Source organism: Bos indicus x Bos taurus, chromosome 12, assembly GCF_003369695.1.
Source record: "Bos indicus x Bos taurus breed Angus x Brahman F1 hybrid chromosome 12, Bos_hybrid_MaternalHap_v2.0, whole genome shotgun sequence".
Taxonomy (NCBI): Eukaryota; Metazoa; Chordata; class Mammalia; order Artiodactyla; family Bovidae; genus Bos; species Bos indicus x Bos taurus.
In genome coordinates, this window is record NC_040087.1 from 27563406 (window position 1) to 27590628 (window position 27223).

The 27223-nt window shown below is 40.6% G+C and overlaps 1 protein-coding gene across 4 annotated transcripts in view; it reads left to right on the forward strand.

The window, feature by feature from the left end:
- Positions 1 to 27223, forward strand: part of STARD13 (StAR related lipid transfer domain containing 13) — a 227960-nt gene that overhangs the window by 36339 nt on the left and 164398 nt on the right. The window contains exon 1 of one of the 4 annotated variants that reach the window (XM_027557440.1): positions 23233 to 23568. The exons of 2 other annotated variants lie outside the window; for them this stretch is intronic. In XM_027557440.1, coding sequence (XP_027413241.1) covers positions 23400 to 23568 — 169 coding nt within the window. In that variant the 5' untranslated portion in view covers positions 23233 to 23399. Of the gene's footprint in view, positions 1 to 23232; positions 23569 to 27223 lie in introns of those variants that run through there. One more of the 4 variants, XM_027557442.1, reaches the window with a different exon arrangement.

Sequence of the window (27223 nt, forward strand, 5' to 3'; positions counted from 1 at the left end):
TGCAAAGAACGATCCCTTTGATAAAACTGCCTAAGAAAGAAGCACCACAATTGCTCTTTTACCAGTCATTTTAAATATTTGATTATAAATGAATAATTGGTGGTAGCTTGTAACCAAGGAGGTTTACATTTTTATGTGTGCTTCCCAAAGGGAAATGTGGTAGATGTGGCATAAGCACAAATAAATGAACATAAAATGTGGAGCTGTAATGTCTATCCCAGGTGCACATCTACCACTAAGATAAATATAGAAAGAATATATACCAACCTTTAAACTGGATCTGAAGCCCTCCCTAGATTGCTCATGGATGACAAGGCCTGCCGGAGTATTTCCGTAGAATCCTGTGCTTTAATGTACTTACTACTTGCTAGAAAGAACCTTCATTAGTTACTTATTTTCTCCCTCATGTCGGGGAGATCTGCATCTTATTTCTTTACACTACTGCTTAGCATATAGTGCATGGCACATAATAGGTACTCACTATAAGTAAATAGTTGAGTTAATGAATATTCCCACTAGTAAAATTATATTCAACATGGATACGTTTTACCAATGAGGACGTTCACTACTGATTTGCTGTCTACACCACAAGGTAAATTTTATGTTCTTGATAAAGAAATTATGTGTTTACTTGGTTTAAGGTGTTGTGCTAATCACTGTAGAGGACACAGAAAGTGAAAGATGTAAGTTTCCACCTATCCCTAACTTTATCCCCAGGCTTATGTGGAACGCTTCTCTTAAACTCACGCTGAATCATCATCTCTCACTTCTTTGAGGACTTAGTGACTGGGGTACAGTAGGTACTGATAAAATATTTGGTGAAGAAATGGATAATAAACCTACGTGATGCTTATGGTCAATCTGACACCGAAGGCTTGAGACTAACAACTTCAGTGTATTGATGAAATAACTTGAAGCTCTCCTGGGCTTTATGTTGTCAGCTAATTGCAGTCAGCATTCTTAATATGTAACTGCAATAGAAACTTATTGAAGGCAGGATAGTAACTATTTCAATCTTGTTCATCACTGTATTCTTAGACTCACATACATAGTAGATTATTGTAAATATTTGCTGAATTGATGAAGTTTTAAATGTTTCATTTTAAGTTTTTATAGAGGAAATTTGAAAAGTGAATAGCTATGATAGAAAACATGGAGCCAAAGAGAAATAGGACAAAATGTTTTAGGGGCTCACTGTGGTCAAGATCATGTCTTGTTGTAGGGGGCACAATGGTTTTATAAGTAAAATTTATAAATTTTAATAATATTTTGGGTAGATCTTGAAGCTGCTGCTGCTGCTGCTGTCACTTCAGTCGTGTCTGACTCTGTATGACCCCATAGACGGCAGCCCACCAGGCTCCCCCGTCCCTGGGATTCTCCAGGCAAGAACACTGGAGTGGGTTGCCATTTCCTTGTCCAATGCATGAAAGTGAAAAGTGAAAGTGAAGCCTCTCAGTCGTGTCTGACCCTCAGCGACCCCATGGACTGCAGCCCACCAGGCTCCTCCGTCCATGGGATTTTCCAGGCAAGAGTACTGGAGTGGGGTGCCATTGCCTTCTCCGAGATCTTGAAGAGACCGGTAGAATTTCAACAGGTGTAGATGTTCATGAGAGCACTGACTTCTTTTTTTATTTTAACTGTTACTTCAAAGTTATACCTTGATTCAGAGACATGGAGTTTAAAAATTATACAGCATTCTTATCTTTATGTCTGCAGGGAAAACAAGTTATTTTTAAGGTGATTTTCTTAAAATCATGTGGAATGCTGATAAATGTTTTTCTTAAGACTTAAAAGTAAGGAGTTTTAGAATTTAATCATAGAATTAATGTTAAGTACTAAAACACATTCCTTTAAGGCTTTAAACTATTTTAGTACCAACAGAAGAATTTAGCTCCTTTTTAGAACTAAAGGCCATTTAAATCAATAAGATATTTGAGAAAAATGATTTTACTTTTTGTGATATGATATTAAAAATAAGGTGCCTAAAATATTCACCTAACCTTGTAAGACACCTGTGTCTCCGCAGAAAGATCAAAACCCTCAAAATCAAGGGCCCTCGCCCAGTGCCTGTGTCTATAGTTAGGAGGTTTCACAACCTGGGGAAGTCCACAAACTCATTGTCCTTATTAATGGAAAAAGGGGCTTATATGAGAAAGAACCATGCCTCTCAAGCTTTAATGAGTCATGGACCACCTGCAAATTTTGTTAAAATGCAGGTTCTGATTTAATACATCTGGGACAGGGCCTGAGATTCTGCATTTCCAGCGAACTCTCAGCTGATGACCCCACGTTGCTAGTTTTTGATGCCACTCTGAGTATCAAAGGATTAGAATCTGTTGAGGCTTCCTGCTGCCCTAGCATCCTAGGTAAGGTTTTCAGTATGAAAACTTTGTTATCAGACATAACCTGGAATGATGGTTCAACCACAGAAGGCTTCTGGAAGTCCTCTTACTGCATGTGCCCTGTGCTTTGCATTACTTTACCACTTCGACTCATACGACTAGTTTTCCCTGGATGTCTTTGGCGTATGGTAGACTCTTCTTCCTTCATTTCTCCCTGACAAGTGCCAGATAGTCGTGATACTTATTATAAATACCAGTGTTCAATGTAATAAGCCTTGTGTGAATTCAGGCTCCTTTAGGAATCTGGCCAACAGTTATTGTATTGTCCATCAATCATAAATTCTAGTAATAATTTCTTGAGCTCTACTACCTATAGTGGCATAGGTTGAAAATGAAAGTCGCTCAGTCATGTCCAACTCTTTGCAACCCCATGGACTATACAGGCCATGGAATTCTCCAGACCAGAATACTGGAGTTGGTAGCCTTTCCCTTCTCCAGAGGATCTTCCCAACCCAGGGATTGAACCCATGTCTCCTGCACTGCTGGCAGATTCTTTTCCAGCTGAGCCACCAGGGAAGCCCAAAATTACTGGATTGGGTAACCTATCTCTTCTCCAGGGGATCTTCCTGACCCAGGATATACATCATTATGCTTTAATTTGCAGGTGAGGATACTGAGGCTAAGAGAGATATAAGTGAAGTCTAGGGCCACCTAGCCAGTTGTTTAGTTGCTAAGTTGTGTCTGACTCTTTGCGACCCCATGGACTGTAGCCCACCAGGCTCCTCTATCCATGAGATTTCCCAGGCAAGAACACTGAATTGGGTTGCCATTTCCTTCTCCAGGGAATCTTCTGGACCAGGGATCAAACCCACATCTCCTACATTGGCAGGCAAATTCTTTACCGCTGAGCCACCAGGGAAGCCCACCTAACCAGTAAGAGTAGCCAAGATTTGAACCGAAGTCTTCCTAGGTCCCAAGCTTTGCTCTTTCTGCCACATCGCACTGCCTCTCTGAGGCAGCCATACATAAGACTGGAAAGAGGAATGTTCTGAGATGTTCATGGCATATTATGGTCTTCAGGAAGTTTTTAATATAAGAGTAATTAGATAATACAAAGCATATCCAAGTGAAGTACCCACTGGCTATTTTAGAAATAACTTTTGTGGTAATGCAGAAGTGAGAGGAAACTGAGTGCAAGAATGGCCTAGAAAGTCTTCCCAAAGAAGGCAGCCTTGAGTCAAGTCTTGACAAATGAGTGGGAACAAAGAGAGGTGCATCACAGACAAGACCTTTTTCAGGCAATAAGAAGGGAGTCCACCATGACTGAAGAATTTCGATTCCATCCTTTTATCAATGGGGGACCTCTTGATGTTTATAAATAATATGTCAGAACTATACTGTGGAAGGAATAATATATCAGAACTATACTTTAGAGGGGCTTTCCCGGTGGCTCAGCAATAAAGAATCCCCCTGCCAATGCAAGAGACACAGGTTAGATCCCTGGGTCAGGAAGATACCCTGGAGAAGGGAATGACAACCCACTCCAGTACTCTTGCCTGGAGAATCCCATGGTCACAGAAGCCTGGTGGGTTACAGTCCATGGGGCTGCAAAGAGTCAGACATGATTTAACAACTAACAACAACAAATACTTTAAAAGATAACTCTGGAAACTAAGTATGTGAAACTTACAAATTCTAAGCATGTGAAACTCTTGGAGCTAGAAGAGTTAGGAGTCAGCAAGATAGTTGGGTAGTTAGTTTCTTCATCTATTAAAACAGTAAAAAATACTAACTACCTCCTAGGGATTTTTTGAGAATTAGAGGAGATACAGTTTGTAAGACACTTAGGGTGGCTGGCATATAATGCTTAAAAAAAAGTGAGTTATCAAATCAGCTAGGTTTGAAGGTGAATGACCTTAATTTCTGTGTTTGTTTACACTTAACATTAGAGTCAGCTCTTCCTTTAGAGAGCCTCTTGGTACAGCGCCAGATGCATGGAATGTCATCACGGTTAGGCAGTGTGGCTGGTGTTGCCATCACCTTCCTCTTCTGCTCTTCCTCCAGGGAGGTGTGCATTTGTGTCATCTTTTCTCTGACCTTACCATCACAGGGCAGCACAGTGACTTTTCTTTGACTTAATGTTGCACTGTTGCTTGCATCAATCTTTCCTCTGCTAATTCTTCCTCTATTTACTATGTGAGAAGTTTTCCTGAGGATGTGTTCTGCTTGTAGACACAAGAATGAAAGAAGAGCTGCAGTTCTGAGAACAATTTTAAAATAAATGGATGAGTCCAGGTTTTCTAAGAAAAAGAAACTCAAGGTGGAAATTCCCTGCAGAAGAACTTGACTGGGAGTGATGTTTGGCATGTATCAACAGCTTTGGATTTTCCGAGGTTACTCCTGACTTTAAACCTAAATTAACATACTAAAGTAAAAGGTATATTAGACATCTTTAGTTAGAGTTCAATGCAGAAGAAAAGGTATGATGTCAGGGAGGAGGGATAAAGTAACAGTTAATCATTAGGTCCCCCAGTCCCCATGCTTTGTCCTCACCAAGTAGTCAGATCCCCTTATGCAAATCACTTTATTTTTCTCACATGCAGGGTGAAAATACCATCTGTGCCTGTGCCTTTCATCCGGCATTCCATTCTACCAAAATGTGCCAGGCACTGGGCTAAGTGCTGTGATCCAGTAATGAGCAGAAATACACATGGTCCCTGCCTTCATAGCATGTACAGACTAGGGATATAGACAGGTATTAATCAAACAATCCCCCCCCCCCAAAAAAAAACACATCACAGTGGCGCTAACGTAGCTATGACAGAAGCCACAACAGAGAAGTACAGGGTGCTCCAGAGGGAGACAAGAAGAGTACCCCTGAGGGAACGTGTGCTGAGCAGTAGTTGCTCATGTCACTCTAGGATATTGGTGTTACAGTCCAAGAAGAGAGAACTGCACATTCAAAAACCCTGGAAAGAAAGCCACTGTCCCAAGAACACAGAGCAAGAAGGAGGATGTGACTGTTGAGGCTGCAAGAGCAGCTGAGGGAAAAACCAAGCCATGCCTGGCAGGTCCTTTCAAAGGATTGTTTTAAAGGGTTGTTGCATCACCAAGTGAAACAAAGAGCCTACGTTTATAATTTAAAATCTTTAAAAGTTATCAAATTCTAAACAAATCAAAGATAATTTAATTCTAATAAAGAGTATTGTCTCTCTGGGTTATAATAAGAGAATTATACCAAACATTATCATATAGCTTAGAATAAGCATTTATTTCACTCATGGAATCAAAGTTTGGCTGTATATACTGGCTCATAAAATCCTCTCCAAAGAAAAGCCTAGGCATCTTATCTGTTTGGTACATATAATATTGGTGATTTCACAGAATCATAAACTCTTAGTTAGGACCTTCCTTGCTAACCTATGATGTCTCCACTATGACTGATAACACTGAAATTGAGATCTTCTAAGGATGAGAACCTCCTAGCTGTCAAAGGCAATCCATCCTGTCTTTGAACTTGCTTCAGATTTCTCACTCATATTTTGGATCAAAACCCGTGAGATGGGAGCGTGGAGGAGGGTGGTAACCTCACAGTGTGCCAAGTGCTTCATGGCCATAATCGAATTTAACTCTCACAGGAGCCTCATGAGACCTAACTTCAGTTTTATTGATGTGAAAACTGAGATGCAGAAAAGTGAGCTAATTTTTATTTGTCCAAGCCCATATATTAAAAAGGGGCTTCCCTAGTGACTCAGATGGTAAGGAATCTGCCTGCTAATGTGGGAGACCTGGGTCAAGAAGATCCCCTAGAGAGTGGAATGGCAACCCACTCCAGAATTCTTGCCTGGAGAATGGACAGAGAAGGCTAGTGGGCTACAGTCTATGGGGTTGCAAAGAGTCAGACATGACTGAGTGATTAACACTTTCATATATTAAATAACTAGCAGAGCCTGACTTTGAGTACAAGCTGATTTGACTCCAAAGCCACAGTTCTAAGGGTTCTAGAACTATACTTTAAATCCACTTAAAAAATATTTTGATAGTTACAGCATCTTTTGAAAATCTGATGAAATCCAAAGACCTATGCTCTAAAAAGGTGAAAAGCGAAAATATGCACAAAATTTTGCAAACAGCTCCAGTTTTGATGACTCACGTAAGTAAAGATATCCATGCTATTATATTCATTGTTTACAACACAAGCTTCATTAGGACAATTAAGATTGTCTATCTTAATTGTTGATGCAGTCCCAGTACTGAGAACATTGTCTGGCACAGAGTAGGAGTTCAAAAAATAATTGTTGAATAAAATTGATTCCAAATGCTTGAGTCCATTCACCTAATTTCTTAGAGCAGGATGATACAAGTACAGTGTGGAAGGGTTGCCTTGATATAAAATTCAAGAGAACCGCAGAATGACTTCTGAGCCCTGACCTCAGACCCCCAAGGGACCTTCTGAGTTAAGATTTGAGAAATTATAGGCCAATTTTATTTTGTTTTGCTTTTTTAACTCTAAAATCACTTTATCTTCCTCCATTCTCAGAAAAGGATAATGTTTTTAATAGTTTCTTTTTTAAATTAGAATTTTAAGTTCTCTAGTAAAAAATAGCACTCGAGTAAGTTTTCAGGAAGTATTTGGGTTAAAAGTGAATAGATCACTTTATCTGATTGCTTCCCAATGTCACCACTATATTATTTAAATGGATTTTGCTTGTTTTGGGGGGGCTGGTGAGAATTTTAGTATGCTTATGTGAATCTCTAAAGCTGAAGTAAATATTAGCTCTTGGTAAATGATTGTAAAACTATTTTATATTATTTCTCTCAAGTTTTAAAATAGCTGAAAAGATAGTTTTCCATTCCAAGAGACTGGGTCTGCATAGTTGATAGTTCTTAGCACTCCCACTGAATCTTTCCCAAAAGGCAACATTCAGAAAGTATGACACCAAATCCTTTTCAGCTAGTGTATTTGGTTGAAATAAACTGATAATCACATATAGTACTTGGTCCCCTTATGTGTGTATGAGATAAGTAATACGTATCCATATAAACCCATGTAGATGAGGAAAGGAAGGCTTTAAGAGACTAAAACAGTAAGTGGTAGACCTGGGATGTTATTTAGTGCTCTGTAACAGGAGAAAAATACAACGGAAGTGGAATCCTGAGAGGCTAACCGTTTCATGGTGTTCAGGCAAGATGGTATTCAGGAGACAGGGGAAGACGGGGACACAAGTTGAACTGACTGAATCATCTTGGCAAGAGGACTGGTCCCTACATGGTGGGAGCAATAATGCAAGAAGGAATGGATATTAGAGGCATTTTTGAAAAGGAAATCAATAGACTTTTTTTCCTCTCTCTCTTTTTCTCTTATTTTGAACACTGGGGTCTTGCCTGATATCATGTGAGGCACTAAGGAAGTTCAAGTCATGTTAGTATCTCTTCCGTGCAGATTTTTCTTGTCTCTGTCTTCCATCTGTGAGACACAGAGGCAACTGGAAATAAGCTCAGTCTGAGGCTCCTTCTCCACACTTCTTGATGTGAATTGTTAGACTTAATCCCCTCTTTATAAAAGCAATATAATTAGTCATATGATAGAATATATAGAAAATGTGACCCATAATTCCACTATTCTAAAAATGGTCATAAATACATTTTTGGTGTGCTTTCTTCTAATCTTTTTTTTTTACTATGAATAAAAAAATTTTTTAATTGTAATATAGCATATACCACACCATTTTGTGCTCTACATTTTTGATTTGCAGCAGTACACTTGATTGATTATCAAAATGACATGGGACTAGATTTTCTAAGGTAATTCGTGTTGAGAAATAAGCCAAGGCTAAGGACAGCCTTTGAAAGCTCCAACATCAGAGAATGAAAAGAGGGTGTTTTAAATTCATCAAAGATTGAGAGTAGCTTTTGGTATGTTCTGTCCTTCTATGCAGCAGACACATTTCTGGTGCTTCGTAAGTATTTTCTGTGATTGATTAGAGTTGAGTCATTTTGGTGGAGCAGCATGCGGAGAAGGTAACCACACCCGGCTGTCTCTGTTGTACCTGGTCTGTTTAAACAGGTCCGTGTCACAAGACACAGCGTGATAATGATGTGCTCTCAGAGGTTGGCCAGAGGCCACCGTGTGCTTTGATAAACATCAAGCTCTGAAGAAATATGAACATGAGAAATCTCAGGACAACCTCTATATATTCACACACAGACACACACATATACTTTCTAACGTAAAGAACCACCCCACCGCACCCCCAGGAAGGCCATCCAGAGCAGGCGTAAAAGCCAAGCAATGCCCTTTTATTCCCTTATTTCAAAGGAGCATCAGCATAAGGAACCTTCAAGGGAAGCTACTACTGATGCAGTTTTAGAAATCTGCTTTGCCTTTAAAAGTAGAATTGTACCAATTTTGAAAGATGATCAGACAAAGGATAGCTTGTTTCCCCAAGCCAGAGGACCGCCTGAAGGGGAGTTTCAGGACTTCATGCTGTCGCTGCCTTCCCAGTAGAGCCCTCTAACTTTGGCCCAAGACTGTAACCCCTGAATTCAGTTTGCCTCTTTGTTCTTACCATCATCCATCATAGTCCTTCTGCTAAAAGGACAATTACCTCCAGGAAATAGCCACAGCAGAGAGATATCCCCCCGACATTAGAGCTTTGGTGGAGACCAGGGGACACGAGTCAGGAGGAGTGCTGGTAGAAAGGTGCGTCCTTCCAACTTGAACTTAGAAAGTTCTCTATGATGCAGCAACTTGAAATACTAATCTCTCAAGAGGAACTTCCCTGATGGTCCAGTGGTTAAGACTCCGCCCTTCCAATACAGGTGTCATGGGTCTGATCCCTGATTGGGGAACTAAGATCCCACATGCCATGTGGAGCAGCCAAAAAAAGGGGGGAGATATTAATCTCTCAATAATTGAAGAAGAAGGTTTAGCAAAGGAAAATAGTTCTGTGTTTTTTATTCTCTTCATGGGTATTTCCCCCCAATATCGTCTTCCCCTTCTTCTTACCCAGCTCTGCATCTTGCCAGCCTTAGCACAGTTTTTTTCTGCTGTGTGTGAGTCTACTCTTGTTCTGATTCAGCTGACCCTACTCACTTCCCACCTTCTGCACACCTCTTTCTTAGCACCTGTAACACAGCCCTATAACTGTAACTACCTTCAACTTTTCCTGTGATAAATCATACTGTTGAGAAGTGGGATAGTGTCTTATTTATCTTTGGGCATTTGGTGCCTGGCACTATGCCTGGCATGAAATATACATCAGAACTATTTTACTAAGAAAGAGTTAAAGAAACTGTAACATGAATTAATTAGTGGCTTTGTTTCTATGACAAACAAAACATCAGCAGAAAAAAAATCATATTTAAATTATACTATTACATAGAAGCACATTTTGTTAAATCATTCTTTCAAACCTGAAAGAGGACCTTCCTCTTGTTGCCCAGCCCTAAGTCCTGAAATTTGTCTTCCGAATCACCTCCAAGTTCCACTCAAACCAATATCTAGGGCTCTAGAGAGCTATTACTGCAGATGGTGACTGCAGCCATGAAATTAAAACACCTTTACTCCTTGGAAGGAAAGTTATGACCAACCTAGACAGCTTATTAAAAAGCAGAGACATTACTTTGCCAGCAAATGTCCATCTAGTCAAGGCTATGGTTTTTCCAGTGGCCATTTATGGATGTGAGAGTTGGACTATAAAGAAAGCTGAGTGCCGAAGAATTGATGCTTTTGAACTGTGGTGTTGGAGAAGACTCTTGAGAGTCCCTTGGACTGCAAGGAGATCCAACCAGTCCATCCTAAAGAAAATCAGTCCTGAATATTCATTGGAAGGATTAATGTTGAAGCTGAATCTCCAATACTTTGGCCACCTGATGCAAAGAGCTGACTCATTTGAAAAGACCCTGATGCTGGGAAAGATTGAAGGCAGGAGGAGAAGGGGACAACAGAGGATGAGATGGTTGGATGGTATCACCGACTCAATGGACATGAATTTGAGTAAACTCTGGGAGTTGGTGATGGACAGGGAGGCCTGGCGTGCTGTAGTCCATGGGGTCGCAAAGAGTCGGACATGACTGAGCAACTGAACTGACTGACTGAGAGAGCTATGTTGCTACCTTCTCAAATTCCTAGTGCTTCTCTCTTTATGGGATGTATTCTAATGTCATTGCTCCTCCTGGCACCACTTTCCATTCTTTAAAGTATAGATTAAAGGTCTTACATTAGGAATAAAGAGGGAAAACATTCTATCATATTCTTAGTGTACTGAGCTGAATTTATCCAAGAAGTCAATATGTGGTTTAAATATATAAGTAGTGCAATTGCATTATTAATCCCCCTCAGTTTGTTCAGTTTAGTTCAGTCACTCAGACTCTTTGCCACCCCATGGACTGCAGCACACCAGGCCTCCCTGTCCATCACCAACTCCCGGAGCTTACTCAAACTCATGTCCATCGAGTCGGTGATGCCATCCAACCATCTCATCCTCCGTCATCCCCTTCTCCTCCCACCTTCACTCCTTCCCACCATCAGGGTCTTTTCAAATGGCCCTAAGTTTGTGGGCTGTAGTTATTTCCGAACTTTACTTTAGTATCCAACTGTTGAATGATACCAGATGGAAAGCAATTGTATGTAAAAATGGGGACTGGATCCAGGACAGCTCATGCTCAAAAGACCTAGACTCCTTTGTGTTCAGATTTCTGGAAACAGTTTTAAAGACAACATTAGGCATGAAGGTTGCAGGGTGCATGATCAGCTCATGGACATTCTTCTCATTGATTGGTTCAGTTCAGTTCAGTTCAGTCGCTCAGTTGTGTCCCGTGAATTCAGTGCAACCTGTATATTGATTCAGTTCAGTTCAGTTCAGTCGCTCAGCCATGTCTGATTCTTTGGGACCCCATGAATCTCAGCACGCCAGGTCTCCCTGTCCATCACCAACTCCTGGAGTTCACTCAAACTCATGTGCATGGAGTTGGTGATGCCATTCAGCCATCTCATCCTCTGTCATCCCCTTGTCCTCCTGCCTCTAATCCCTCCCAGCATCAGGGGTCTTTTCCAATGAGTCAACTCTTCGCATGAGGTGGCCAAAGTACTGGAGTTTCAGTCTCAGCATCAGTCCTTCCAATGAACACCCAGGACTGGTCTCCTTTAGGAGGGATTGGTTGGATCTCCTTGCAGTCCAAGGGACTCACAAGAGTCTTCTCCAACACCACAGTTCAAAAGCATCAATTCTTCTGCGCTCAGCTTTCTTCACAGTCCAACTCTCGCATCCATACATGACCACTGGAAAAACCATAGCCTTGACTAGATGGACCTTTGTTGGCAAAGTAATCTCAGTCATGAACCTTCTGGTTCCAGCATACCATCTTAATAATGACAGGCCTCTCTGTGGGCAGGCTCAGACATTTAAAAAACAGATACTGTGGAACATCAACACAAAATGTACCAAAGGATTCATCACAGGATTTCTTTAATGAGCAACCTTCCCTTTCATATTCAGATTCTAATTTGAGTCAACACAAAGGAAATATATCCACTCTTGTTCGAGATAAGAAAAGGAGATTAGAAAATCAAATCGGATACAGATGAGGATAGGTCTCTAATAACAGACAAATTCCGCTAAGGGACTGAATGATCCATTTTAATAATATAAGCAATTTTTTTAAAAAGAAAAGAAAAATACCCCAAATTAGCAATTACACTTATTTTCAATCAAGGCAAAAATATATATGTTCTAGAAATATCAGACAACAAATTAATTAAAATCTCCACGATAATTTTTGAAAAAATTATTTAAGATGTTTATGAGCATGAAGAAATAGAGGTGGTTGATAACCCAGATGCAGAATGGGTCCCCGAAGAACACTTGGGCCAATGGTGTTAAACTTTTTAACTGAAGACACAGGAGGCATGCTTACAAAATTTGAGGTTGATTCAAAGCTAATGAAGATACTTTTTATTTTTTAATGCCCTTCAGCCTCTCTCTGTGGACTTCCCTGGTGGCTCAGATGGTTAAGCGTCTGTCTACAATGTGGGAGACCGGGGTTCGATCCCTGTGTCGGGAAGTTCCCTGGAGAAGGAAATGGCAATCCACTTCAGTACTATTGCCTGGAAAATCCCATGGACAGAGGAGCCTGGTAGGCTACAGTCCATGGGGTTGCAAAGAGTTGGACACGACTGAGCGATCTTCACAGCCTCTCTCTGTGGAGAAAGGATTTCTCATTTCCTCCAGGCTCCCTGGTTTGCACAAGGGGCCTTAAATTGTCCTCTCTTTGGTGCTCAAAGCATATACTTTTGCCCCTAATTGCTGCTGCTGCTAAGTCTCTTCAGTCGTGTCAGATTCCGTGCGACCCCATGGACTGAGCCTACCAGGCTCCTCCGTCCATGGGATTTTCCAGGCAAGAGTACTGGAGTGGGTTGCCATTGCCTCCTCCTTCCTTTAACTAACAAAGCAAAATATGCGTATTTCAGGTTCTTTTGGGGGAAGGGGGGAAATAACCTTGAATTATCTGCTGTCCAATTCTTATCCAATCCAAGTTGTTGTAACAACAATAATATCTAAAATGATTGCCTAAAAAATATACATTTACTCCTCTAGACATTCTAAATTTTATCTTTGGCAAAGTTTAATCATCATTTATTCAGTTTCTTACTCAATCATTTATTCAACCAATTGCTACTGATTTTCTCCTATGTGCCAGGCCTTGTGGTGGGGTACATAGAATGTGTGTGAAAGAAACATGGTCCAGACACAACAATCTACCGAGAAGAAGAAGTAACGCATAGGTGAACGAGCAAATAACTAGGTGAATACAAACTTAGAAAGCACTAGTGCTTTCCTTGTAGCTCAGTTTGGTAAAGAATCTGCCTGCAATGCAGGAGACCCAGGTTTGATTCCTGGGGCAGGAAGATCCCTTGGAGAAGGAACTGGCAACCTGCTCCAGTATTCTTGCCTAGAGAATTCCATGGAAAGAGGAGATTGGTGGGCTACAGTCTGTAGGATTGCAAGAGTCGGACACGACTTAGCAACTCAACTGCCACCATCATAGAGCTAACAAATGAGGTGCTGCTTCCGCTTAGCAAAAGTGAACAGGATGGCGTGTCTGAGATTACATCATTTAAACTGATGCTTACAAGCTGAAAAGGAGCCAGCAATAGGAAGGACTCCATGAAGAACATTCCAGGCTGAGGAGTGGCACATGTAGAAAGAAGACTCTAAGGCAGCCAAGTCTAGAGACGGCGAGTGAGGAGATTGTGATGAGGTGGAAGTGGTTAGCTGGGAATAGATTGCATAGGATCTCATGTGCCAAGTAAGAAGTCCAGAATTTTTTCCAGATAGAATAGAAAACTTGGAGTACTTTAAGCAGGGAAGTGATACAATTCAACACATACCTTAAAGATCACAGGCTAGCATACTAAAATCATGTTTTCTATGGGGACCATCCTAGAACTAATTTCCCTAAATAGTGCTTTGTTATCACACTATTATTGCCATTGAAGTGTCAGTTAAGAAACCATGGCCCATATCCAGCATCATTGAGGATGCCGATTCTTTGTGAGAACCCAGGAAAATTTTCCCTGGTGGGGTGGTTAGAGTTTCTCAATACCTGGTAATCTCTGTTTATCTTGAATAACTGCCCTGTTTTGATATTGTGAATATATTAAATCTCATAATTGACTCATTTCCTTTTTGTCTTGTCTGTTAGGAGTCTTAAGCCACATTTTTAGCCACTTCCTGCAAATATACAGGGTTGTATGATGTGTGTGTCTGTAAACTTGGCTTTCTTAATGTTTCCACCTGTTCTTTACCTTTTTCCAAGCACACTTAACTGTTTATTTTATACTTTTAGAATGTAGGTATTTTCACTAGCTACCTTAAAGAACAGGCAGGATTAAACTGCTAGATTAAACCATTCAATATCATAGTAATCCAAGTCTATACTCCAACCAGTAATGCTGAAGAAGCTGAAGTTGAACGGTTCTATGAAGACCTACAAGACCTTTTAAAACGAACACCCAAAAAAGATGTCCTTTTCATTATAGGGGACTGGAATGCAAAAGTAGGAAGTCAAGAAACACCTGGAGTAACATGCAAATTTGGCCTTGGAGTACAGAATGAAGCAGGGCAAAGGCTAATAGAGTTTTGCCAAGAGAACACACTGGTCATAGCAAACACCCTCTTCCAACAATACAAGAGAAGACTCTATACATGGACATCACCAGATGGTCAGTACCAAAATCAGATTGATTATATTCTTTGCAGCAAAAGATGGAGAAGCTATATACAGTCAGCAAAAACAAGACCGGGAGCTGACTGTGGCTCAGATCATGAACTCCTTATTGCCAAGTTCAGACTTAAATTGAACAAAGTAGGGAAAACCACTAGACCATTCAAGTATGACCTAAATAAAATTCCTTATGATTACACAGTGGAAGTGAGAAATAGATTCAACGGACTAGATCTGATAAACAGAGTGCCTGATGAACTATGGATGGAGGTTCATGACATTGTACAGGAAGCAGGGATCAAGAACATCCCCAAGAAAAAGAAATGCAAAAAAGCAAAATGGCTGTCTGAGGAGGCCTTACAAACGGCTGTGAAAAGAAGAGAAGCGAAAAGCAAAGGAGAAAAGGAAAGATATAAGCATCTGAATTCAGAGTTCCAAAGAATAGGAAGGAGAGATAAGAAAGCCTTCCTCAGTGATCAGTGAAAATAATAGAGGAAAACAATAGAATGGGAAAGACTAGAGATCTCTTCAAGAAAATTAGAGATACCAAGGGAACATTTCATGCAAAGATGGGCTCGATAAAGGACAGAAATGGTATGGACCTGACAGAAGCAGAAGATATTAAGATGACATGGCAAGAATACACAGAAGAACTATACAAAAAGATCTTCATGACCCAGATAATCACGCTGGTGTGATCACTCACCTAGAGCCAGATACCCTGGAACACAAAGTCAAATGGGCCTTAGGAAGCATCACTACGAACAAAGCTAGTGGAGGTGATGGAATTCCAGTTGAGCTATTTCAAATCCTAAAAGATGATGCTGTGAAAGTGCTGCACGAAATATGCCAGCAAATTTGGAAAACTCAGCACTGGCCACAGGACTGGAAAAGTCAGTTTTCATTCCAATCCCAAAGAAAGGCAATACCAAAGAATGCTCAAACTACTGCACAATTGCACTCATCTCACACGCTAGTAAAGTAATGCTCAAAATTCCCCAAGCCAGTCTTTAACAGTACATGAACTGTGAACTTCTAGATGTTCAAGCTGGATTTAGAAAAGGCAGAGGAACCAGAGAGCAAATTTCGAACATCTGTTGGATTATCAAAAAAGCAAGAGAGTTCCAGAAAAACATCTATTTCTGCTTTATTGACTATGCCAAAGCCTTTGGCTGTCTGGTGGAAAATTCTTAAAGAGTTGGGAATACCAGACCACCTGACTTGCCTCTTGAGAAATCTGTATGCAGGTCAGGAAGCAACAGTTAGAACCAGACGTGGAACAACAGACTGGTTCCAAATAGGAAAAGGAGTACGTCAAGGCTGTATATTGTCCCCCTGCTTATTTGACTTATTTGCAGAGTACATCATGAGAAATGCTGGGCTGGATGAAGCACAAGCTGGAATCAAGATTGCAGGGAGAAATATCAACCTCAGATATACAGATGACACCACTCTTATGGCAGTAGGTGAAGAAAAACTTAAGAGCCTCTTGATGAAAGTGAAAGAGGAGAGTGAAAAAGTTGGCTTAAAGCTCAACATTCAGAAAACTAAGATCATGGCATCTGGTCCCATCACTTTATGGCAAACAGATGTGGAAACAGTGACAGACTTTATTTTGTTTGGTTCCAAAATCACTGCGGATAGTGACTGCAACCATGAAATTAAAAGACACTTACTCCTTGGAAGAAAAGTTATGACCAACCTAGACAGCATATTAAAAAGCAGAGACATTACTTTGCCAACAAAGATCCATCTAGTCAAAGCTATGGTTTTTCCAATAGTCATGTATGGATGTGAGAGTTGGACTATAAAGAAAGCTAAGTGCTGAAGAATTGATGCTTTTGAACTGTGGTGTTGATGAAGGCTCTTGAGAATCCCTTGGGCTGCAAGGAGATCCAACCAGTCTATCCTAAAGGAAATCGGTCCTGAATGTTCATTGGAAGAACTAATGTTGAAGCTGAAACTTCAATACTTTGGCCACCTGATGCGAAGAACTGACTCATGTGAAAAGACCCTGATGCTGGGAAAGATTGAAGGTGGGAAAAGAAGGGGATGACATAGGATGAGATGTCTGGACGGCATCACTGACTTGATGGACAAGTCAGTGAGTTTGAGTAAACTCTGGGAGTTGGTGAGGGACAGGGAGGCCTGGTGTGCTGCAGTCCATGGGTTTGCAAAGTGTTGGAGACGACTGAGCGACTGAACTGAACTGAACTGAAAACTGTTGGAAGAGAAAATCAGGAATTAAAAATATCTCAATTCCTTGGGGCTTCACAGGTGACGCTATTGGTAAAGAATCCGGCTGCCAATGTCAGGGACGCAGGAGATGACGGTTTGATTCTAGGGTCAGGAAGATTCCCCTGCAGGAGGAGATGGCAGCCCACTCCAGTATTCTTGCCTGGAAAATTCGACAGACAGAGGAGCCTGGCCATCTACAGTCCATGATGTTGCAAAGAGTCGAATATGACTTATTGACTAAACAACATTACAACAGTAATTCTAATAAGCTTAAAAACCTGCTCTTAAGTCTGAAAGGTCATTTGTTAATTACAGGATAGAGAGCACTCATTTAACAACAGATCTTATGAAAACACAGAAACACCACTTATATTGACTCTAACATAGTCTGAGGTGATAGAGACAGCCTCCCACATAGCACTTAACATTTGTGTAATAGTGAGTTTTTTTTTCTGTCTTCCCTGCCAGACTGTCCCTTGAGACAAGGACAAATACATCGCATTCACCATTGTATCTTTCATACTTACTGCAGTGCTGTGCAGGCATTAATTAATTAATTAACATTAATCAGATCAGATCAGTCACTCAGTCGTGTCCGACTCTTTGCCACCCCATGAATCGCAGCACGCCAGGCCTCCCTGTCCATCACCAACTCCTGGAGTTCACTGAGACTCACGTCCATCGAGTCAGCAATGCCATCCAGCTATCTAAATAAATGATTGAGTAAATATAGATTAAAAAAATAAAAACTCTCATTATCTCAGACTAGATCAACAAGAGTACAACCCCCTGAGAGCAGGAGGTATCCACACCCTGTACCATATACTATTCTGCTTGGCCATGTCTAGAGCTTAAGTTTAGGGTAAGAACAGTATTTTTAAAGGGATACTGACAGACTGGAGCAGATCCAAAAGACAGCAGTCAGCTTGCTAAATAGTTAGAAGTTGTGTGGTTTGATGGAAAATGTTTAACCTATGAAAGGAAAGTCTTATAAGAGGTTGGTTTTCTAAAAATATCTGAAGAACAGGCACATGGAAGAAGGAATAGATTTGTCCTAATTCCAAATGACAGAATTAGAACCAATGGATTGAAATTATAAGCAAAAACTTTCTTAAACAGCTTGTAGTCCTCAGTGAGGTAATGTACTTCATATTTGTTGGGTAGAGCATTCATTCATTGATCTGACCGTGACTTGTGTAATAATTGGGTGGTTGGATTGGAAGATTTTTAATACCTTTTCCAAATCCAAGATATAAAAACATTATGTGTATAATAGTTGAAATGAACAAATGGACTCCATATTAGCATGTAACAATCTAATCTAATTAATGTGTCACATAACCAATATTTACAGGTATTAACATGACTGTTAATACTAAAGTTTTTGCATTAGTCATGAAACTGTTTCTGAAGGCAGTAGGTTTTGACAGGGTGAAAGAGTAGGAAAGCACACAGTTCCAGATCTTTGAAACAACTTATAAAAGTGAAAGAATTTTGGTTTGGCTGAAATGGATGGGTGTAGGCAGTGAGCCCAGGACAAGTCAGGCCAAATCGCTGGCCATATGAACTAGATCTGATGGCTGGATTCCCAGGGGATAGAATGAGGGCAGAGAATGTGCTCTGAAAGGCCTACAGAGATGAAGTTAACTAAAGAGAGCAACGAGGGCTGAGACAAAAAAAAAAAAAGGAAATCCATTACCACCCAGAAGTTTTTGCAATAAGATCTGGACTTCAAGTGGGAGACATGGCCTAGAGGTGGAAAAACTGAATCAGAAGAGAATGACACCTTTTGTGCATGGTCCTGGTCGTGGCTGTGAATGTTAATATCCCTGGCTTGCCTGCATTGGTTATCAGGCATGTGGTGTATGCATATTGAAAAAGTTTATTGACAAAAAATGGGGCACATACATCACAAATCAACTGGTAGAAATTCTTGAAATGAGCCTGAGTGCCCACAGGAAGCTTTGACATGAAACTACAACCTTTGGATTCAAGTAGTTTCAAAAGCAACCCTCCAGATTGGTTCTGCTTTCTTTCCACCAACCACTTGTATCTCAAACATTTTCCTACTTGGCAGAACTGCCTTGGCGCCCTTTGAACAGGCTGGAATGTGCGTGAAGGAACAGAAGGAGCAGCAGACAGATGAAAGCACAATGAGACATTGCTGGCTTCTGTAAAAGCGCTCCTCACTTTCTGCCACGTGTACACAAAATTTCTGTTCAGCGCTAATCTGGGATCATCTATCAAAAGATTAAAAATTTTTAAATACCAAAAGTTTTGTTTAGAAGTCAAATTTCAGAGTTTTGGCTGTATTTGGAGTGTTTGCCTTAGGAAGAAATGCCAATGAAGAGGCCAGCCAATATGCAGAGTTAGTCTTGAGGACAAGTAGAAAGCAGAGGGCAAACAGCCTACCCTTCAGAAGAGGAGCTGTTAAACAGAGAGGCCATCAGGCTGCCTCTTCACTGTAGGATTGGGGAAGGAATGGGCGGGTCTCCAGCTCTCAGGCTGAAGTTACTCCAGAAGCAGCCCATAGTTCTCACTGGTCTAATTAAAGGCTCTGGGCTGTGTATATTACTCTAACGGCACCTTGATCTCAACCACTGCAAGAATTTAGTTACCATATACCCATATTTCCATCACATACAATTAAATAGGATTAAGATGATTTTCAGTATATTCTTCCTAAAATTTTCTCCTTATCCAATTTCCCTAGCACCCTTTTAGTGCCACAGTTTTCCCTTTCCTGTCCCTCGTGTGTAATAGCGGAAAGAGTTAAAATGTCATCAGCTTGGAGATACACAGAAGCTCTACACTCGGTCGCTGTATCACCGGGGACATTTGTTCACCTCTGGGGGTCTTAATTTCCTTTTCCAGAAAATCATATCAATAGGGTAGCACAGAGAGTTTCCATGGAGATTAATTAAAGATGTGACATGTAAATGGCATAAGGTTTAGCACCAGTGGGTGCTTAGCTTTGTTAGCCACTCTCCCGTTTCCATTCCCCTGTTCACTGTTCTTGTTGGTTCCCAATATTGATCTGTTTATCCCATTCCTGAATAGTCTGAGTGAAGATTGTTCTTAATGACCAAATTAGGAAAGAGGAAAAGTAGGTGAAAACTGAAAACTAGTACCATCCATTTTCCTCACTTTTGAAGGAATTGGAAAGGAGGAAATCCAGCATCTTGGGTTTTCAGCACCTTCTCCCTCTCTGATTCGTTTGGTCCTCACCCACTCACTCACCAGTGAAGAGGAAGACCTCTGTCCACGAGATGCATGGAGGGCATTTCAGCCCAGGGAAAAATTATCAACAGTTTCTTGATTTTACATTTACAACAAGCAGAACTGCCCACCCAGTGGTGATTCTTTTAACACTGGGGCCAAATGATAAAAGAATTCATTGAAAGAGCTTAGGATTCATAGCAATACATTAGCATAAAATAAGACATTAATGATACTAATGAGAAAATAATGTTACTTACCTGCCTTAAATATGGTATTCTGAACACACAAAATGGCAAAACCATGGTAAGCAGTTGTATAGATTTATAGATACTACTCTAACCAATGGGCTTCCCAGGCGGTGCAGCAGTAAAGAATCTGCCTGACAACGCAAGAGATGCAGGAGACAGAAGTTGAGTCTCGGTTTGGAAGATCCCCTGGAGGAGAAAATGGCAACCCACTCCAGTATTCTTGCTGGGAAAATCCCATGGACAGAGGAGCCTGGTGGGCCACAGTCCATATGATCACAATGAGTCAGAAACGACTGAGCAACTGAGCATTCACACACTTTAACCATAAAAAAATAAGTTGGGTGTGACACAGGGAAAACAAAGATGTTATACATGATCCTTCATAGATCCCTTTATTAAAACTCAAGACTGATTTTTAGAGAAATTGGGCTGTCTTCTAAGTTGGCTTTCTTTTAATCAGGGAATTCAGATTCCTTTTTTCCTCTAATTTGCATTCAATTCTTGTTCTTCATTGCCATCTCCTATGAAATACTATGTTTCACATTTTGTATCTGTCTACATATATCAACACCTCAGGACTTTTAGTATTCATGTGTTCATTATTGTGCAAAGGAAGCATTGTGATTTTTTCAAATGGTAACCTGGCCAGGATACACTGCAGTGTTTTAGTAAGAATCACTCCTATTTATTTTTAAAATGCAGCCACATCAGTATTAAACTACAAGGTTGGTACTGGGAATGGTCAGTCTTTTTTTAAGTGTTATCCACAGCTCAAAAGCAAGTATATATCATTTCCTGTGTTTCCTTCCCTTTGCTTAGTTTTCCAGAACATATTCAAAGTCCTTTCTTCTTGCTCTCTCTACTCTTCTATACTCTCCCATTGAAAAGTAATAACTGGTGGGTATTTACAGCAGGGACGTTCTCAGCACTAGACTATCAAACCAAAAGGTGTACACAAGGTGGCTGACATCTTTATCTCCATCAGACAGAAGCCAGTGCTGGATCTGAGCTGGGGGAGTGGACCTCCAGAGTATCTAATATTGCAGTGGAGTGCTAAGCCTTTCTGCCATGCATGCCCAGGCTTCCTGCATAAGCGGCACTAGATATTAGATCCCTTTCACTGTCCTCAAAAGATCCCCTGGAATAGAAAAACTCTGATCAAATCCTAAATAACAATGGAAAAAGAACACCATGACCCATGAGAGCTTCCTTTTCTTTCCTGTATCAATGCTGACTTGAAAACCTGACCCTTACCTCCTCTTTGCATGATTATCGGAAGAGGTTCACAATTGCCATGAGAGAGAATATATTCCAGTGAAGGTCCTAGGGATCTTTATTAAGGTGTTCATTTACCTAATAGGGCTTCCCTGGTGTCTCAGACGGTAAAGAATCCACCTGAAATGTGGGAGACCTGAGTTCAATCCGATCCCTAGGTTGGGAAGATCCCCTGGAGCAGGGAACAGCTACCCACTCCAGTATTCTTGCCTGGAGAATTCCATGGACAGAGGAGCCTGGCAGGCTACAGTCCATGGGGTGACAAAGAGTCAGACAAAACTGAGTGACTTTCACTTTTATCTAGTAAGATATTTATGCGAAATGAGCTGCTTCCCAGAATTGCAGAAGGTTCCACAGGGAAAGATGTTAGGTTTGACACACACAGCAAGAATTGAGGCCCTAATTTAAGCCCTGTTGAACTTGCAATTGAGAGTTTTTCATTATTAGGATTCGAAATCCCAGGCCAGGCTATAGTTAAGTTTGAGTCAGCCAACTATAAGAACAACTTGGCCATATGCCTCTTTTTCAAAGAACTTTATTCCTTCAGCCCCAGGCTCAGAATTTGATAACATGTTTTCTATGGATTTTTTTTTTTCCTCTTCACATCAAACAATATTAGAGAGAAAAAATAGAGAGAAAACGCTAATTATTCCCATATGTATACTTGGATACGGCCAAGTGGAATTACTGGCAGTTTCCTTAAACACACACTCTGGTTCCAGATCTCCACACATGTGGGCACAGATCCTCCTCAGCCTCTGCCTGTCAGAAGCCCACCCTTTTTTTTTTTTTCAAATCCCACCCAAAGGTCTCTTTCTCTGTGTGGCCTGCTCTCATCACCTCAGTCAAAAATAATATTGCTTCCTCTAACATTGCTCTTGTGTCTTTTTGAGGCCCCTTTCCTGTAAGCCTGTATTAGCACTTCTGCATAACTTCTCTATTGATCCCAAGCAGCTTGGTGACAGCAGCTTTGCATGAATCTGCATTTTTACAGTGATTCCTGGCAGTGTCTTAAGTGTGAGAGGTACTTTCAAAATATCAATATTTTGCCTCTGGGTGGTTAAAAAATTGGGGAAGTGGAAAATTTAAAGGGGTAGATATTCAACAAAGACGCTGACCTCTGCCAGTCTCCTCCGTAAGAGCTCTCAACCTCCCATGCCAAGGGTCAGGGGCCTGGAGTGCGTTTACTCAGGCGTTAAAGCACCTCAAGTTTACTCTTCACTGGAAAAGCTTTATTTATTTCTTTGTAATGAAGGGTGGTAATTTATACTCAGAGCTTTATGCTTATGTGAAGCGGCTTTTCGCGTACGTCGTTTGTCACACCCATCTCCTACCCGGTTGGGCTGCAGCTGCCCGGGAGAAGGCGAGCGTGCTTTCCCTAACCTTCACCACCAGAATGATTTTTCCCGTGCCCAGGCATTGTTTTTCTTCTACTGCCGTATTCTCCTCCCTCTCTCTTTTCCTTTGAACTCTCAGTGAGTGCCGCTTCTCCGGGCTTCGTCAACTCGGAGGCAGGACAGGGCCAGGCAGGGCAGGGCAGTGCTCGTGTGGGGTTCCCGCACTGCGCCGCGATCAGATCTGCGGGACCTGCCTCTCCCGGGGCTCGCGGCCGGGCGCGCCCCGTCCCGTCTCCTGCCTCCCTGCGATTGGGTCTGCGAGGTCACGTGAGAACCGAGGGCTGGAATTCTGAGTTGTAGCTCCTGGCACTCCTTTTTTGTTTTTTTTTTAAAAATCGCTGGGTCGGTTGAGCTCTGCAGGGCTGGGTGCCTCGCTCAGTGACTGAGGCTGGAGGCAGACGGAAACCGCCACAAGGGCAGACTGAGGGGGCAGAAGAAAGTCTGTCGGGATGTTGAGTCAGGGACCCCGGACCCCAGCTTCAGGTTGCTACTATCTAAATGCCATGACACCTGAGGGCCAGGAGATGTATTTGCGATTTGATCAGACTACGAGACGCTCTCCTTACAGGATGAGCCGGATTCTAGCACGCCATCAGCTAGTGACTAAAATTCAACAAGGTGAGTCGCTGGTAGCGGAAGGCTGTTGCTAATTCTGATTTCTGTGGGCTCTCTTTCATGCTAACCCCGTTTTTAAAAATGACTGTTTTCACTTTACAATATATGGATTTCTATGCCACGGCGCGCATACCTTTCAGAAATAACTTCCAGGCTGCCGTTTTAGGCAAACAGTGACAGCACTTAGCTGCCACATAACTCAACGGTAAAGTCCACAGAAAACTTCAGGATGGGACAGTGAACCATCAATCTCCAAGACTTAATGTGTGTCTACAGAATAAACGAGACAGGTTTCCTCAGTACGGGTTTTAGGAACTTTTCAGCAGGTTCCTCACACTCTGTCACGTTTAAAACTTGGACACTTGTTTATTTAATTAGGAGAGGGGGAAGAACTAACTTCCACCCTGCCAAGATTCTTTAGAACACTGTTAGTGAAGGGAGAAAGTTAAAATTCTATTCTTAAGGCCCTTGGGCTGACAACCAAAATCACATTCTCTGCCTATTTGTACGTTTATGTCAGCAGTTGCCACTGATCTGTTGATATTGTTCTTCTGGTAAAAGATAAAAGTGTCTGCTAACCTCAAAACAAATCTTGTGACAGAAGCACCAGCTTTGTAAGGCAGACAGGAGAGGATACTGATTACAAGCTGCTAGGTGTCCCTTTTTATTCTCAAGGGGGAAAAAAATCACAAAAACTCTTCATGCTCCAGAAATAGTTTAAAATGTGCTGTTTATCTTAGGATAGGTTTGTGTAGAGTAGAAAGATGAGCATTCCTAAGAAACTTCAGTTGCCCATTTAAAAGACATACACACATACCTAAACACATACAATATGTTTATGAAGTTTTATAACCAGCCCCTCGTAGACTAACTAAATAGCTAAATTATTATATTGGTGATACATAAATTGACCAGGTTTTTCTAGAGCCATTACAAAAATACAACTTCCACTTAAATGAGTTTAAGATTATATTGAATTTTAGAGGGGAAGCTGGGGTTCGTAATCATGAAAATCTTATTGTAATGTTTCCAAAAGGAACAATATGTATTCTAGTGAGCAGCATTTGATGAGATTGTTTCCTTGGAAATTAGGATTTGTTTTTAAAGGTTCAGGAACTGGTTATGTGTGAAGGATACTGGTCCTACATACCGGTCTGATTTCAGGAAGGATATTATGTCATTCCATAAACTCTGTGTGCAGGTCTTGGTTGAATAGAAACAAAAGTAATCATTTCCCTGTGGCTTGATTTAAAAATACACTAGGCTTAGAATAAAAGCCAGCTCCATTTTAGTTTTAGAGATTTCTAACAATAGTGCCTTACCAGACATCATCATCATTATGGACATAGGGGCTCAATAAATGTTTGGTGACAGTTTGATGGCTTATATAGTCTGTGCTCTGTAAATGTTCCTCAGCATGCTCATAAAGTGTATTATGTTAGAAACATTGCATACAAATAATTTGAAATATCTTTGTAAATCTCCTTAAATGAAGTTATAGTGATTTATTTCATTAAAAATTATTGATGTTCTTTCTGGAATGAAGATTATTTTTCCAGTAAGGACTTGAGACGTCATGAACACATGTATGATCATTGAAAGTGTATTCTGTGTCAGTGTTTCATTTTGTCTAATTAGAAAATTTGAGCATTCTTACTTTTTTTTTATATTGGGCAATGGAATATTTGAAGCTAATGAATGCCTAAAAATTAAGTGACAGTTAGGATCATAGGTAAAGCATGAAAGAATTCCAACAGTCCAATGATTAGGAGCTTGTTATTTGTTAATAATGAGTTAGGTGGTGAGTTAATAATACAATGTGCAATTGTATCATAAGACTTTGAGAAAGCAGAAGCAAAACGATTTTACTGGGTTTACTGTATGAATACATTGATTTACTGTAATAGTAGAGAATATTGACTGAACATTTATAATGTATCATGTTCTGCTCTGAAAGTTTTATATTATGTATTTCAATTCATTTTATCCTCAAAAAGTAAATCCCTGTAGGTGAGTACTATTATTATACCCATTTTAAAGGTGAGAAAACAGAAGTACACAGAGTTTAAATAATTTCTCCAAAGTTATACATAGTAAGAATTGGTATTTGAATGTATTTGTAGAGACCATGCTCAATCATACTCTAAACCATTTTTTAGTTTTTATAGTGAGGGTTAAACTACCGAACCTGTGGTTGATTTCTGAATTGTATATTTCAGTCTTTTCTACTCAGGATATAGCACTGAACCATATCATAGAATCATCATGAGACTTCCAGTCAGGTCTTATTTCTCTGGTGGAACAAAGTGCTATATGTTTTACCTTCCTTGAGCAGTTAGTACCCAACAGTACATGATGTCTGGTTATTTTACTAATGGCCTACAGTCATTCAGTTAAAGCTTATCAAGTGCATATTAAATTAATAGCATCATTAGTTTTTGTAGCTCACTTATTGGTATCTTGAAATGACAGCCACTTCACGAAAATGGTTTTCATTGCTCTGCTATAGACATTTCAAGAAAGATTGGGCATTGTATTAATACAGTTTGGGGGCATGAAGACATAGTCTTTCATGGCTGTTGGGAACAGTGCAAACAGGAGTAAGTTGCTCCTCTCTGACCTCATTACAATGAGATAATCATTGAATGGCATGGACATGATTCAACAGTAGATCCACTCATGGGAGGGAAAAACAAAGAAGGGAAATAAAGGAATCTTTGATGATGCATAGGATCAGAATGAGTTGCTAAAACCCAGGATGAATCTAAACTTGCTCATCTAAAGGGTATGCTCTAAAATATACATGCACCGTTTCTCTAGCTGTCTCTTTAGTTCTGGAGTCTTAAGTCCAATTAAAAAGAGAAGCAATGTTTAAAATAGAGTGTTGTTTCGCAGAGTAAAAACTTATCACGTAAGTCATATTGCTCATAATCCTTACCCCACAATCTTGCTGAATCAATGGGGAAATTGTTATAGGGAGAGAGGATGGAAATAATAATGGTCCTTTTTCCCTCACAGGCAGGCACTTGGAGTGGACAAGAGGGAGGATGGGAAGGAAGTAGAGGAAGAGCGTGTTAGGCCATGGAAGGGGAGAGTGGGGATTTTGTGTCATTAGATGGTTACAATTTATTTGCTACATCTGCACATGCTTAAGTCTGTACACACACACCTTACTAGGAAAATTCAAACTGAGGCAGATATATAAGTGTGATTACTTGCTTTCTGAAAGAATTCATCATGCTATTAAACGTAAAAAATATGTTAATGCCTTAAATAGCATGAAATGGACCTGATTGCAATAAAGTCCACTGAACTCTAGAAAAAAGAGGAGACAGGGATGCAGGCTCTGTTTAGACACTCTCTTATTCTTTTACTTTGGCAAGTTTCAGACTTTCACTGGGCCTTCATTTCTTGACAAGGAAATGAGATGGTCCGACTGTGATTCTGGTTCTCAGGATCTTTCTGTGGTTGAGTCAGTAACTCCTTGAACTAGAGTGCATAAAGCTGGGAAATTTAAATCCAGAGTGACAAAAGCCAAAAGGGAAACAGAGCAGCAATCTAATGTGGAACAAATCAATGACGTCTAATTTTTCTACATCTTGTCAAGGAAATAGTGAAATGGAAATCAGATTTTAATTCTACTTCTGATGCTAATTAA